The following is a 15924-nucleotide window of genomic DNA, read 5'->3' on the forward strand; positions in this document are numbered from 1 at the left end:
AAGTTAATTAAAAATATGGCTATTTAGGACACTAAATAATAGTGATGATTTTATTTTTAATGGTTTAAATTTGTAAGTTTTCTTCATTGTTCATTCAAAACACCAATTTAAACCCTCACGAGCAAAACAGAGACATATCATTTTACTGAAATAATGGAATGTAAATAAATATTGCGCTCTGTCTGTTAGTTCAGCATTTTTGTGCAGTGCCTAAATGGGTTTGCATAAGACTTTTAAAAAGATTGTGTTTGTACAAATATCAAACTGTTTCCAGTCCTTGTTTGGAATAGTGTTTAATCAGATTTAAAACGGTAAATGTTCTTTGTAAGGTTATATAATTTCACTCAAGCATGTAAAGTGAACCATCTGTTCATAAGGTAATGAAATTTAAAATACTCAGATTTAAAAAAATCCATCTGAAAATTATGTTGCATATTATATCAAAACCCCCAAAATTTTAATATTAGTGAAACCCATTTAAGTTGGTTGACAACCCATTGGTTGACAGCCGGCTGAATATGAGCCAGCAGTGTGCTCAGGTGGCCAAGAAGGCCAACAGCATCCTAGCCTGTATCAGGAATAGTGTGGTGAGCCGGACTAGGGAAGTGATCATCCCCCTGTACTCGGCACTGGTGAGGCCCCACCTTGAGCACTGCGTTCAGTTTTGGGCCCCTCGCTACAAGAGGGACATTGAGGTGTTGGAGCGTGTCCAGAGAAGGGCTACAAAGCTGGTGAGGGGTCTGGAGGACAAACCTTATGAAGAACGACTGAGGGAGCTGGGGTTGTTTAGCCTGGAGAAGAGGAGGCTGAGGGGAGACCTTATCACCCTCTACAACTACCTGAAAGGAGGTTGTAGAGAGATGGGGGCTGACCTCTTCTCCCTGGTGACGAGTGATAGGACGAGGGGAAACGGGTTCAAGTTACGTCAGGGGAGGTTTAGATTAGATATTAGGAAACATTTTTTCACTGAAAGGGTTATTAAATGTTGGAATAGGCTGCCCAGGGAGGTGGTGGATTCACCATCCCTGGAGGTGTTTAAAAAAAGGGTAGATGGGGCACTTAGGGACATGGTTTAGAAGTGGCTCTTGTCAGGGTAGGCTAAAGGTTGGACTCGATGATCTTAAAGGTCCCTTCCAACCTCAACAATTCTATGATTCTATGAAAATAAACCAATTCTGTGTTATATACTGCGATCCTTGTATCATCAGCATGCACTCAGGGGTTTGTGCACAGTTAGCAATGTAAAGGAACTCACAGTAACCAGCTATTAGTGCTAATGCTGCATACTGCTAGTGTTTTTAAAAGCCTCAGGCATATGAATCTGTTCCTTATAGTTTTATAAGAATACTGTCCCTCAACAACACTTCTACTTTGTGGAAAGACTTTGTAATATTGTGAAAGATGGATTTAATTTCTTTTTTAAAGCAGGAGAAATCACAGTACACTGATATACTGAGAATTCTGCTTTTAAACCAGATAATGTATGTTTTTCCTTCTTGCCATAAATAGTGTGTGTTATCTGATGAGGGTTAGTGTTTTACATGGTTTATTCATGTTCTTCGGATTTTACTTGAATTTCTTGATTTTATCAAACAAAATCATTAAACCAGAATGGCTTGGTTAAATGGGTTACAGATTGCCATGGTTGTCCTTTGGATACCTGAAAAATCAACTTATTGTTTTCTATTCAGAGACTTCTCATACACATGCTTCATTTCGTCGGTATTAAAGTTGCTTGCTTTCTTGCTCCAGTGTAGGCAGCAGTTAAATCAGCTACAGTGTATTATTGAAAGATATCAGTCACTAATTTTTATGTGTTAGGGAAGGTACGTACTGTGATTTTACTTTGTGGTAAGCGAAAAGATTTTATTTTACTTGCTGGCAATGCTAAGTGTTAAAAACTTCAGGTACAGAGTTACGTTTGCTGATTTCACCTCTGAAAGCTGCATCTCTCAAGTATTATGAAGTTCCTAAAAAATGTAATATAAAAATAGAAGACATCATTTCTTCCATGTAGCATCACCCACTGAAGTACGTATTTTGGGAATTGCTGTAAAAGCCTTATAAACTTAAGAGCTGGGGAAACTCTGGGGAAGCTGAGTGTAAAGCAGCACAAATGACAAAACACTGGGCTTCACAGGTGGAGATTCTTAATATTTTCCTCCCTCACTACCACTTCTTTCATTTACATTCTGATAAAAGATAAACAATAAATTCCCATTCAAAAAAAAATGCACAGAATGCATACTGTAGCAGCTATGTAAAGGATAGTAAATAATTTTAGATATATATGAATTATTATAATCTTGAGTATTAGAAGACTAAAAGAAGGAAAGGAGTAAAGTAAATCTATGGCAAATTTAGGGATACTGCTAATAATTCAACATGCAGTATGCGTGATTCCATTCTGTGTACTTCATGGAGGAGGATTCCTGTAGAGTAAATGGTAAACAGTCCTGTAGTTTGCACATGTAAGGACTTAAAGGTCATGTGTGGTACCTTGAGGGTCAAGTTCCACCATGGGTGTCTCTCTTACATCCTTCATATTCTATTAGTACAAGCAGCTGAGCATCAGTAATAAGCTATATCCTACAGGACTTTTTAAATAACTGGTAGTTCAGGCAGTTGAAAATATAGTCTCATATTATTTGAATGATTGATATGGATTTCCCACGTTTGAAAGTTTAGGGTGGGCTTATTTATTTTTCGTTAATAAAATGCTATAATTTTTAAAAAATGTATTCCTACTATTAATCCTGGCAGTTGAGTTATAGGAACTTTTCTGTCTATTTAAATGACATTTAAAAAAAATACAAATTAAAAGGGAGTTCTGAAAATCAGAACAGAAATCGCTGGATCCTTCTGCGAATGTGATGTCCTGAAACAGGAAGGTTTGTCTATCCTAAATAAAGGTCTATCGTTGCTACAGTTGTGAAAAATCACAAGTTAATTAAGTTGAAACATTGAATGAGACTTAGTCACTGACTTAAAAATATTCAGAGTATGTTTGAAGATTAACGCTTAGTGTGACATGCCTTTCCCAACTGCGTTAGTAATATTTAAGTTGAACTTATTTGAAAACTTTGCTTAAAGACAAAAAAACTTAAAAAATCTTTAAAAAAAGTTTATTGAAAAAACCAGATTTCAATAAGAAAGAAATAACTTTTAAATAGTTAGAGGTGATTAAAATAGTTAAAATAATAAGTTAAAATAATAAGAGGTAATACATAGATAATTTCAAAAAAATTAAAACTATACAGATCTTTATTACTACTGTGCTTGTATTCGTTGCCCAGCTACAAACTGCGTTGCCTGGATGTCTGATGCAGATCCTGTGTGCTCAGACTAAGATTTGGAGAAAGCTCCTGTACCTCTGAAAATTTCCAAATGAGGCTACTTTACAACGTAATCAAGATTTGGCACAATGTTGTCAGTGCTCCTCTGTAGTAGGTCACCAGAAGATATTGAAATCTTAACTAAGTATCTATTTGATTTGATTTTGTTTGTTTACTACTTAATATTAGTAGGCAGTAATCCTGAAGGACACTCATTTTTACCCATCTGAATGAAAAGACGGATGTTGTTATCAACTTGAGTGGATTGTATTTCAATTTATGACTTTTCTTGTGTCTTGCAATCATGTGGATTGTACTAACGAAGCCAGGATACATTTTCTCATGCTTTTCGGACTCATCAGCAGCGCAGCGGAAATCTAATTATAGGTTTGCTGTGATGATTTCTGTTCTGAAGGGAGTTTAAAAGGAGTTACGTTAACAGAACTGTGTAAATTGAGTGTGAAAAAAAGTAAACTAAGGAAATAATGATTAATATGTAGATCATGGTCTGACATTAAAATGATACCTAACACAAAACTTGGTCCGAAAAATGTTATTGCTTATGCTGATGAATACTCGCAATGTATTTTGATCTTCTTGGCACAGCTACTACTGCGCACTCTTTTGGCTGGGCTGGGCTGTCTCTGGTCCCAGCGCTGGCTCCTTCAGGCACTGCTGTAGCGGCAGCCTGATAACTAGGCAGCTGGCTTCGTGATGGTACTCCATCCTCAGGTTAGGTGCTCCTCAGGTGTGATGCAGCTGGGGAGGTAGCTCCGCAAGCCATCCAGCTATGAACTGCTGAAAGAGGAGGTGCCGTTCTGCATCCAGCTGCCTGACGTCTCCAGAAGTCACTGCCTGCTTCTGTCAAGGATGGAGCTCTGTTCACCCTGCTGGAAACCCCCTCTTGGAGGTAGAAATCACACCTGGTTTTAGTGACAGAGAAACTGTGCCACTCCAGAATACTGTCTGTGCTACTTGCTTGCCAAAGTGCAAAACCCAGGGTTTTCAATTCACCTTGCAGGTGATTTCCATAGTCGCCAAGAAATATGTACGTATACAGCATTGTTCTCTGCTCTTCTTTTGTGTGAGGTGCATCTAGCTCAGATGTGCACAGGCAACGTCTGAGGAATCCCATTTCTGACCTTTCATTTGAATGAAGATCTTGAGAAGTTTGTTATTTTTTGAACACCGTCTGTCAGGGGAAGCTTTATGCATCCCAGCCAGCAAAAATGTAGTATATGCATTATCAGGTATTTTGGGGATTCAGTGGCAGCTATGTAGTTGTTTGAGAATGTCGGTGATTCTTATGGAGGCATTCTTTTGAGGACGTACTCTGGACTGTTCATATATTTGTCAATAAATCACAATGTTCATGAGTATATTTACTGAGTATTGTTTAATGTTTTTATGTTTTAATTAATAAACTTAAGTTTCATCTAAGTTGTGAAACATGATGTTTCCTGAAAATCACAGTCCTTTCAACTTACCTGAATTTCAGTGCTTGTATGTTGTTCATTTTAGCTGTGGCCATTATGAATAATCATCTCAAATTAATGCCATACCCAAGCTATTTCAGTATGCATTTATTTAGAATATTGTTCTTCATGATGAAGTTCTTGGATCCTTCAGTTCAGTTCAATCTGCCTAGGGAGAGCAAAATCTTCATGGAGTTCAAAGCTGGGAAGTCACCTCAGTCAGCAGAAGTTCAGCTTTGATTTTGTGCTCCTGTAAAGCCTACTGATTCAACCAGATCTCCCACCTTCAAAACTTCTGTGAGAAAATTCTTCCGTGGCATTTTAAGTGGATAACTGATAGTTCTGCTTATTGATTCTGTGTTTGTTTCCCAGCTGGGCTTCAGGACTACATTTAGTTTTGGGGAAATGCCCCCTCAGCTCTGTTGTCTGACTGACTTCTCCTCCCTTTCCAGCTGTCTTCACTAAAAAAGCTAGGAGTAGAAGTTTTGCAGATGTTAGGCACAGAACTCAGCAATAATCTCACTGAATGAAATGAGACGGCCTTTGCTCGCAGCTCCTTTCTTCTGCTCCCTCCTTTCTGACAATACTGTTGCATTTTAGTCATCCATGTTCTAGTCTCAGACTGATGAAATTGTCCAAGAAATCAGTTTTGGGGTGTCAGGCTGTTATTATTTTAGAGAAGCCCATAATAGCCCTTTCTGGTGGATGTATGATGCATTCAGATTAATCAACCAACAGTCTCTGAATAATTCCTAGAAAAATTTTATGGAGACCTGATGCTATTCAGAACCACCAGAAAGGTCAATTTATACTCCTGGCTACTGTTAGATATGACATAAAAGAACCATAAATCAAAACAGTCTGCAGCATACGTAGAGGAACAATTCTGTTTCATGTCTAAGTTCATCAACACATAAACCGATATGAATGAATGTTTCCATTATCTGCGTCTGACTGAAGTATCCCAGCCTGCTCCTCACACTTTTTCTGATCTCCAGGAAATGTGAAAATACTGAAGTTTCTAAAGCTGGCATGTGGGTTGTGTCTTTAGATGCTCAGTTCTGCCCCTGATTCTGCCCAATCTTATTATATCTCCCTTTGCCCATTCTGTTTTAAAATGTAGAGGTTCAGTCAATTTATTTTTCCTCCTTGTTTAGTGAAAGATTTAAAAAATATTTTCTACTCTTCCTGTAAGTCTATTCTTGTCCTGCAAGAGGAGTGACCATAAACTTCATGGGAGACTACTGCCTTTTGCACCCTTGTTTTGCTCTTCCAGATACATGTGCCATCTCGAGGCTGCAAAGGCTTGTTCATGCTGACCTTTATCATTTTTTGTTTGCTTTTACAGAGTGTTTGTAAGAGTTCATCATAACTGTTTATAGCAGTCCTAAACTCTCTATGAAATAAAATTTCAACAAGTGACTGTCCTAGTTTCAAGGTTGCTTCTTAACAGGGAGTCTGAATTCGATTGCCTTTCTAGACGTTCCTTATTAATTTTGATCCTGTTTTCTCCTGACCATTATATCTTTACTACCTTAGATTAAAATGGATCTATTTAAAATTATATTATTCTTTAACATGTTTAAACACATATTAATCAAACTGTCATTACCACACTTGGTATTTCATACCAAACAAATACTAATTTTTTTTTGTGAGATTGCATGTTTAGCATTTGCATTCCCTAACAGAACCATTTCTGGAAAATAGGAATAATATCCAAAACCAATATGTAATTTTATTCCAGCATACACAAATCTATGCCAACCTTGAATCACAGATTTAACTGTTTTGTTTCACAATTTCTGATATTTTTATGCATTTAATTGATTACCTTTCATTCTGGTTTTGCCCTCGTTTCATCCCCATGTCATGCAGTTTTCTGGGGTTTTTTGTATTTTTCCATACATTCATGGTCTTCAGGTATGCACTTCTTTGTTGATTCATTTTTTAGATTTTAGGAATAACCAACTGAGCACTTCAAATAAAATTTCAGCTAAGTTCAAATTCTCATTCAGAGCCAGTGCAGTGATTAGATGTATCTTGTATAGGGCAGCCAATATGAATAGTTTCTATGTATTTATTTTTGTATTGTGGCCTCTGCAGCGACAGTGCATTAAGGCTGTGTTTGGGAAAGCTGCTTGAGCATGTTTCTATGTATGACATTGGAGTCTGGTATTTGTTCTGCCTTTGTTGAAAGCTCTGTACCTGTTGTGTGCTCCTACTCTTTTCTGTTCTTACATGTTAGTTATAAAAACATACAGGAATTACTGAAACAGTACTTAACCTGTTTTCTTTTGATTATCACTAGACTTGAAGTGAGTTTCTTCCAGCTCTTGCCTTCCATACCCAAGTTGTTCGATGCGGGCTAGAGCAGGTGGAACGCTGTTTCTTAATGGGTCCATTCTCCCCTGATCCTCACATCCCATTAGAGCATCCCTATCCCTGTTGTACACACTCCTGAGTGTGTCCTCACCATATGAAAACCAGAATGATTTTATAACCTCATTTCTTCAGTTTTAAAAATATGATTTTTTTTTTTTTAATATACATGCCTTATATTGGAACTGTGGCTTGTCTTCTCATCTGCACATTTCTTATTTGCTGTTCTTGATTGATTTGCACATCGGAAAGAGTAAATGTTAGTTTAGATTTTTTGTATTCTTTGACTGTCCTCCCTCAGGAGTGAGAGGCTCAGAACATTGTGTCTGCATAGACTTGCATAAACGGAAGCCCTATACATTTTTAGTGGATTTTTTTTCCTGTTAGTACAAATGCATTTACATTTTATTTCTCATGCTTGGTTTTTTAAATAAAAGTCTATGCCCCCTGGGGTGTGAACTAACATTTTCTAATTTTTATAAGCCTCTCCTCACACTGGTGTTGTCTGTAAATACTTGAATCCTTCAGGACCAAAAAATGGAACTCGGTGTCAGTAAACAAATCACATTTATTGCTTCCTAAGTGTTTACACAATGACAAAAATCAAGCCCCCAGGGAATCATATTGTAAAAAGGAACAGTTGGTTTAAATTAGGTTTCCATGTGAAATATAGCTACTTTTTATGGATGTTGTGGGAACATAAACTGGAAAGAAAATCTGCACACTGATAAAATGAAGGTTTGATTTTTTTTTATTTGTTTAAATAGAAACAGAATCATGTACTAAGTTAATTTCTGATTCTGGCATTAATTAATCACCAAACAGAAGTTGGTAGTATGGTCACACTTAGGAAGGTGGTGGGGTTTTTGTTTACTTCGTTTGTGATCTTGCCAATAGATAATGTGCATTATTTTCAATGTTCAGTGCATATAGCAGTTAGCAGATTTGTACATCAAATACAACTACTAGTTTTGTGAAATTAAGCAAAAATAAAAATTCCAGTTTATCAGCTTTCACTATCCATGTTGTAAGAGCGAGGGTTATTCAGTGTGAGGCTGGGATTTGTAAGCAACGTTGATGAGAATTTACACTTCAGAGCTCTCTGGCAGCTTTAGAAATCAGTGCTAGTTCATTTTCTTACGTGGCCTGAATGTATATTCAGAATATCTTATATTAAGATACAGTGGGTTTTTGTTTGATGTAAGTATTTCTGGAGTAGTTAATGATTTAAGTGTTGTGATTATGTCTGTGTGCAAGGTGTGTTTGCAATGCATATGCCATTTGGCTGTGAATGTATGAGTAGAATTTTGACTGCTACCCTTCTGATGGAAGGAAACCACAAAACCCCACATTATCCATCAAGTATGCATGAATGCTCCAAGTGACATTGCTTTGGCTGACAGTACTGTCTGTTTTATTTTACAAGGTGAGCTCGTGGGTTACCTGGCTGATCCTGACTGCAGGTTCTATGGAGGAGAAACGAGAAGTCTTCTCATATTTAGTACATGTGGCAAAATGCTGCTGGAATATGGGCAACTACAACGCCGTAATGGAATTTCTGGCAGGGCTAAGGTACTGGTAACTCTTTTTTTTAAATGGCTTTTCAGTGATAGATTACACTGCAGCTTCTGTTAAGCAGATGTCTCTGGAGAACAATGGACTAAACAGAAATCCGTGGCTAAATCACATCGTCTCACCCTGTGACTTTCTAGTAATCCCTTTTGGAAAAATGAAGCATGCTAAAAGCCTTGTTTTTTGAAAATGCTCTGGAGACACTGTCGGTTTTCCTGGTACATGCTAAATATGTTACATTAGAAAACATACTTTTTCTTTTTAAAGAGAAAATTTTAAAATGTGAAAAGAAGATGGGAAAGCCGTTGTGGTTTATCTTATCAACTAAAACTAATGTAACTTGGGGCTGGTGTCACCAAGAACATAAGTGAAACATAGTTGTGGTGACATTCTAGAAGGGTCAGTCTTAAATTGTAAAAAAAAACCCCAAACAACTCAGAACAACAGAAAACCCCAACAAATCCAAACAGACAGCTAAACCTCTTTTTTTAACCTCTACAATTTACTTATACTGGCTGCTGTTGGTATCTTATGCTGTCATGGTCTTACATAGCCAGCCCTGCAATGTCTCCAGGAGAAAGACAGAGTATGGGCTTAAGGAGATTTTGTTTCTCGCTTTCCTACAGAACTGCAGGTTCGTAGAGGGCCGGGTGGGTGGGAAGGCAACGCCTTTGCACAGGCAGTTCAGAGGGCAGCAAATTGGACTGAACAGGGAAGAGTTAAGATCAGATTTCCCATCTCTCGGCTCAGACCCTCCTTGTATATCGTGTTTGTGTAACAAAGCTTTAAAGTGTTTGTATTGTCGCTCTTGGTGGTTTAGTAAGGATTGAGCTATTTGTTTACATTTTTGGTATATAAAACACATTTGAAGCACTCATAGACACGGGGAGTCTCTTTGAGCAGAATGCATCCACAGTGTCCAAGCCGTGTAAGTTGTGAAGGAAAACGCAAAGCAAATTAAGGGCTTAATTTTATCTCTAATGCATCTGGACAGCACAAGGCAAAGAGAGGAGAGGAAGACTAATGCTGATTAACAGTGTTTCTGGGACAGAAGAAAGTTGGGTTGAGGATGTTCTCCTGTTAGCATTTCTACAGACCTTTTGGTATGTCTGAGGCCAGGGGTGGGTAGAAAGGCCATACCATTGCAGAGACATACAGCTCAGAAGGCGAGAGACCTCCCAGCAGTGCTCTCAGTCCTCAGGGAGCATTGGGAGCTATTTCTGTTTGAAATCAAAGATTCTTTTCATCTACAGCACTGCATTGGTGCCTGAGAGCTGGAGCATGGTCCTGTTCTATTTATTTCCATGAAAAGAAATATTTTATTTTGTGGGTGAAATGGGAAAAAAAACAATGTAAATTATTTTAAATACGTTTAATTTAAAAAAAAAAAACAACTTTTGCTACATTTGTGGATCGTGCATGATACAACTAAAGGAATTTGTAATAAACTGTCTGGTTTATCTTTATGCCATTTCCTTAATCTTTTCTTATTTTTTCCCAGGCCCTCATACATTTAAGGCAATGACACAATTAAAATGTTAGAAAGCCTGCTTGTATGTCATATGCAGCTGGGCTTTTATTAAAATGTCAAACATTACTCCAGTAGGTCAGACTGCTTGTTTCTCCTTTTTAGATTTGTTCTTCAATAATTCAAAGGGGGGAAAATGATCCACCAACCAGAATTTTCATGGAAATAATGACTTTGATGTCATTCATTCTTTTCAGAGTAATGATGATAATTTCCTCTGTTACGTACATACTGCAAATGTTGAAGTTGAATGTAAATTGTTTTTAATGTTTTTAATAAATGTTGTGATCTCTTTTTGCAATAGGTCAAGAAAGGTTTTAAAAATGTGGCAATTTATGGACCAGTCTGATATTGAAACCATGCGAAGTCTGAAAGATGCTATGGCACAACATGAGTCGTCATCTGAATACAGGAAAGTGGTCAACCGGGCACTCAATATTCCAGGCTGTAAAGTCGTTCCTTTCTGTGGTGTATTTTTAAAAGAGCTTTGTGAAGTTTTGGATGGAGCATCAAGCCTCATCAGACTCTGTCCACGATACAACTCCCAGGATGAAACATTAGAGGTAAATGAAATTGATAGTGTAAGAGGTTATGTTCATAGCCATCCAGTGCTTTATATTATTTCATTTTATATTATTTATTATTTTATACAAAGGCATCATCTAATTAAAGTTTTCCAAACCAGACTGTTAACCAGGCTGTTCAGTTACACGGACCTCGATTTAATTCCCATAGTTACTGTAGCAATTCAGATTTGGTTGTTTATGCCCAGTTCAATATCAGAGTACTGAGAAATTAATGCTAGTGCTAAAGGATCGTGTTTATACTTTGGGTAAAGTATGTATGTAAACCCTTAAAGATATAACTGCTTTCCGTTAAATGCCCTGACCTTCCACTTAACTCATTGGGAATTGGATGGGTTTCAGTTTCTTAAAAACAGAATTCAGAAGCTCAGTGGATCAAGCTTCTCCTCTATGAAAAGAAGCAATTCCTTTGAGTTTTATGATTTTGGTTTTGTAAGAAAAATGCCCCTGTTACATGAAAAGGTTAGGACTGAGGCTTTTAAAAAGTTTTCAGGAGTTATTATAGTTTATGTTACTTGATTTATGCAGTGATTCGTTCTGTTTAGGATTGGAAGTAGGTAAAAAATCACATTAGAAGCTAATAGGAAATATATGCTAAATATTCTTAATTAATGTAAAAATTTCTCCAGTGAGAAGCAGGTGACACAATATTGTATTTATTATTATACTGACCTTTTAGATATCTCTAGTTTGTTTCAGATTACAGTGGACAAGATAATTTCTTGCAACGAGTAGGCCAAGATGGATTAAATAATCCAGAAAAAGAATCAACAGCAAACAATATCTTTCAAACTATTCGGAGCTGCAATCGCAGTTTGGAATCTGAAGAGGGTGAAGATAATTTTAGTGAAGGGAGCAATTCAAGAAAAAACTCTTTGAAGGACAAAACCCGGTACCAGTAGGTCTTGTTTTATTTTCTATCGTTACCTATATATTTAATGTTTTTAATCTTTAATTTCCTTTTACCAAGGCTTGCTTTTAGAAGTAAGAGTGACTTTGATGTCTTCCCTTGTATTTATCCTGTTCCCATTCAGAATTTTCTCCCCAGCAGTTATGCTAAGTATCTGATACGCAAATGCTTGGGAACTCTCTGTATAGTTATATTTTCCCTCATGATGTAACTACTTCCTCTCACGATAAGGGTAAATCCTTTTCGTCTTACACATAGAGCTTTAAAAATCCACAGTTACGATTACAATTTTGATCTGTGGTGACAGGAATAGCACCAGGACATATCTGTTATCAGAGCTCAGAACATTACATTCTGCATGCTCGGGCAGTGTTCTGCCCCCTTCAAAAATAAAGGTTATTTATTATCCTTCAAAAGACCTCTTCTTTTAAGGACATGTTAGTTTGAGGCTTTTAATTATGTCTGGTAAGCATTTGTAAATCAGTACACATTTTGAATTTTCAGGTTGCTGTAGTCCTGCTATTTTACATAGAAGTTTACTTAATTGTGTCCCATGTAAAAGAGCCCAGTGTTCAGTAATCTCAGACTTTCACTTTGAAGGCGTGGTATATTCTGTACTATTCACCAGCAAGAAATAGGGTAAATGCAAAGTTTAAGACATCACTTGTTCTTCTAGAATGTTGCTTTGCTATGAAGTTGCAGCCCATATAGACATACGTGGGTCAGCTTTAAACTAAGTAACCGTGGTAGAGTGTCTTCAAACTAAGTGACAGAACTGTACTCCTCAGAGGTGAGGCACTGTAAAATTACATGAGGGCTTGCATGAAAGATCACGCTTAGGTCACTGCTTGAGTTATGTTAGTCATAATGTCTATCAGAAATATCCATATGTTCAGAAGTATCCAACATATTTCAGCTACTTACACATAAAATCTAATAAGTGACTGCCTGAGAAGGAACTACCATCTTCCTGTTTAAAATGCATTTATTTCATTAACGTGCAATTCTAAATTTCATTTCAAATAAATAATCATTATTTCCTGAAAGAATGGTTTCTAATAGAATTATTCACATCTGGCTGTAGTTGCTTCTGGAAAGTGGAGCAGTGGATTAAGCTGAGACAGACAGACCCACCTCTCTGTCCATTTATGTTGTCTCTTGACTTACTTCAGTTCAAACACTGTCTTCCAGGAGTTATTTTTGTTAATTAATATGCTTTAAAATGAACTTGCAACTCAGAGTTCACATGGAGAATAAGCTAGGAAAATCAAGATTTCACTTCAATGAACATAGTAGAATTTAAATATAAAAGAACAGTATGGAGAAAATTAAGTCCACTTTGTTATGTGTTTGTTAAATCAGTTCTTGGTAAATTAGTTATTTATGCTTTATATTTAAATATAATCTAGTAAACTCCACTCCAATTAAAGTAGGAATTAAATGCACACATAAAAAAAAGCACTAATATGACAATGAAATGAAAGTTTAAAATTTAAATGAACAAAACTGCAGATAGGTAATTAAAGTTATGTTACTTGGATCAGGCTACTAACTACTCATTTACTAGTATCTATAGTTCTGGTGGAGTAAGTACTGATTTTAACAGTATAATGACATCTAGAAAAATACTCCTGGAGTATGAATTTAGCTCACGTACCTCATAGACTCTGGAAATCCCTTATTCACCTGCCGTCTCTTTCCTGGGCATCCAGAGGGCTGGGTGAGGCACAGGAGCAAATTGCTGCAGAGGCAGAAGGGCCAGATACTCTTGTCCCTGTTGTATGGAGGCTGCAATGTGTGCTTTATTTTTAGTGCTATGAACAACTAAAGAGTTCTAAGGAAGAAACTTGGGTCTCTTTTTTTGTGAGACCTAAGTCATATTTGCATACAGTATTGTAAAAACCAAATTATGTAATAATTATGTATTACCTGACAATTGTAGTATTGTGATTATAAAGGCAGAGAAATACACTCTGCAACATGTTTCTCATTACTTTAAAATTGCAAGGAAGATTTTCAAGTAGTTTGCCTTTTGGTGATTTGGATTAGTATTGTGGAACATGAACCCACCAAAGCTGGTAGGTTAGTTTTATTTGAAGAAAATGAAAGGTATCTAATAAAATCAGTGGGTAGTGGGTATAATTACTTTCCCAGTTGTGTTAGCGAATAAACTCTATCACTCTCTAATCAGTGACCTGTCTAATCACTCTGAATTTCTGTATATGCCAGATAAATATCAAACTTTGATCTTTATTAGAACTCTGTCTTGACGGTTCTTAAATAAATAAAGGTAGGTAGGAAAAGACAAAAAAAATCAAGTTTGAAATCTAGATTTTATAGAATTGTTAATTAAATTACCTATTAAGGTACTCTAAACCTTGATGCATTGCTTTATTAGCCTGGTCTCATCTTCACTTTTAAGCTTTCGTAACTGCAGTAAATACCTTTTAAAAAAATAGGGGAAAACCTGAAGTTTGTTCCTTTTTGTATCCCATGCAATTTCCCCCTCTAAAACTGCAATCTGTTTTAATGTTTCCTTTATTCTTTCTTTTCATTTCCTTGCATCTCAGTGCAGCACATGTAAAGAAAGCTTCCAATTCAAACCGAGTTCTGTAAGTGTGTTCTCAATAATTGATAGCTGTGTGGCTTTTGCCAGCTCCTGTTGGAGGTTATGTTTCTGTATATGATTACGTGTGTGTGCTTGCCTACCTGCTTCTTGTACATTTTAGTCTGCGGCATGCCAGGGCTATCAAATGTCAAACAAGGCATAAACAAAGCTCTGCCATTTCTGTCTCCACTATACTAGTCTCCTCCAGCTGAGCACATCTAGTCTCAGAATACATTTTCTAGCATTTTTGCGGAGTCTTATTTGATTGGTTTGAGGGCCCGGGGGAGAAAGAGCTGCTCTAGTTTTGCTTAATTTGAAAATGTTAATCTTGTATAATATACATAAATATTTTAATATACATGTGTCTGGTAAGACTGCGGTAAGACAGTTCATATACCAGCTCAGTTACAATACATGACCTTTATTTTAGGAAGATTTCTTAATGAAATAGAGCTACAGTTAAGGCTGATACAGTTATTCTGCCTTTGTCAGTCCCCTCACCACCAGCAATAAATTCCCAGCCCATTGGCTACTTTTTGCTAAATTTGGCAGAGAGGTAGAGATCTCAATGATTAATAAATTCATAGAGGGACCAGTAGAATTGATGTCTGGAATAAGGGAAAAACTGAAATTGATTAGTGCCCTGGGAAGAGAAGAGTTTGAGGAAGAGCTAATGGTTGTTTGTGCTGTTTAGCTTAGGGAGATAGTATATGTGACTTGGAACAAATCACAACATGAGCTGTCTTTTGTTCAGCTGGTAGGACTGGGCAGGAGCTGGGAGTACTGTGGTGATATGAAGGGGAAGCACTGAGGGTGTTAGGACAAGATGCCTTGAAGAATATGCAGAGGAAGCTGGTTTGGATTTTATTGGCTGGTTATCCTTAGGAAAATGTGCTTCGTTAGTTCTGCTGTACATGGAACAGTTTGCTCTTTTCTATGTTCGTTAAAGCAGTATCAAAATATTGAACATTTGTGCATTCATATGTGTTAGAAACTTCTGCAGGGAAGAAATTTTATTTAAACTACCTCATTTATTAGTTCAGTAATGTTGCTCTGTATCTACTGTTTCTAATTATGGTAAAATATTTCAAAAATTTTGGTTGCTGCATAGAAGTTTCATGTTAATATCTGGCTTGAGTAAAATTAAATTTTCTAATGGAAAGTGTCTGATAAAATTCTTGCTGCATTCTTATAAGGAAGGTATGTATTTTAACCACTAGTTTACGAGTGTTAATCAGAGAATTATCTGATGTGAAAGGTCTGCACATTAAATCAATAATGGAACAGAGATTAGAAGACCTGTCTTCAATCCACTAGATCTTGCTAACTGTTTCCACATACGGTACTTCATATTTCAACTGAAGCAATCTTGTGCTGTGGATTAAGAAACGGGAATCACTTGGCTTTAAGATCCAAACAGACATTTTTTTTATTGTTAATGTAATGTTTGGAAAGTTCTAAGAAAATATAGTTACACTGTTACATGAGTTATAATTAATTATAGCAGCATCTACTAATTAATTCAAAATT

At 36.6% G+C, this 15924-nt stretch overlaps 1 protein-coding gene across 2 annotated transcripts in view; it reads left to right on the plus strand.

The window, feature by feature from the left end:
- The window catches only part of PLCE1 (phospholipase C epsilon 1), a 139583-nt gene that overhangs the window by 84523 nt on the left and 39136 nt on the right, over positions 1-15924 (plus strand). The window contains exons 4-7 of one of the 2 annotated variants that reach the window (XM_063337769.1): positions 8619-8764; positions 10597-10855; positions 11566-11774; positions 14357-14398. In XM_063337769.1, the coding sequence (XP_063193839.1) occupies positions 8619-8764; positions 10597-10855; positions 11566-11774; positions 14357-14398 (656 nt within the window). The remainder of the gene's footprint in view (positions 1-8618; positions 8765-10596; positions 10856-11565; positions 11775-14356; positions 14399-15924) is intronic. The other variant, XM_063337770.1, reaches the window with a different exon arrangement.

The sequence above is a fragment of the Chroicocephalus ridibundus genome, chromosome 6, assembly GCF_963924245.1.
Source record: "Chroicocephalus ridibundus chromosome 6, bChrRid1.1, whole genome shotgun sequence".
NCBI classification, from domain to species: Eukaryota; Metazoa; Chordata; class Aves; order Charadriiformes; family Laridae; genus Chroicocephalus; species Chroicocephalus ridibundus.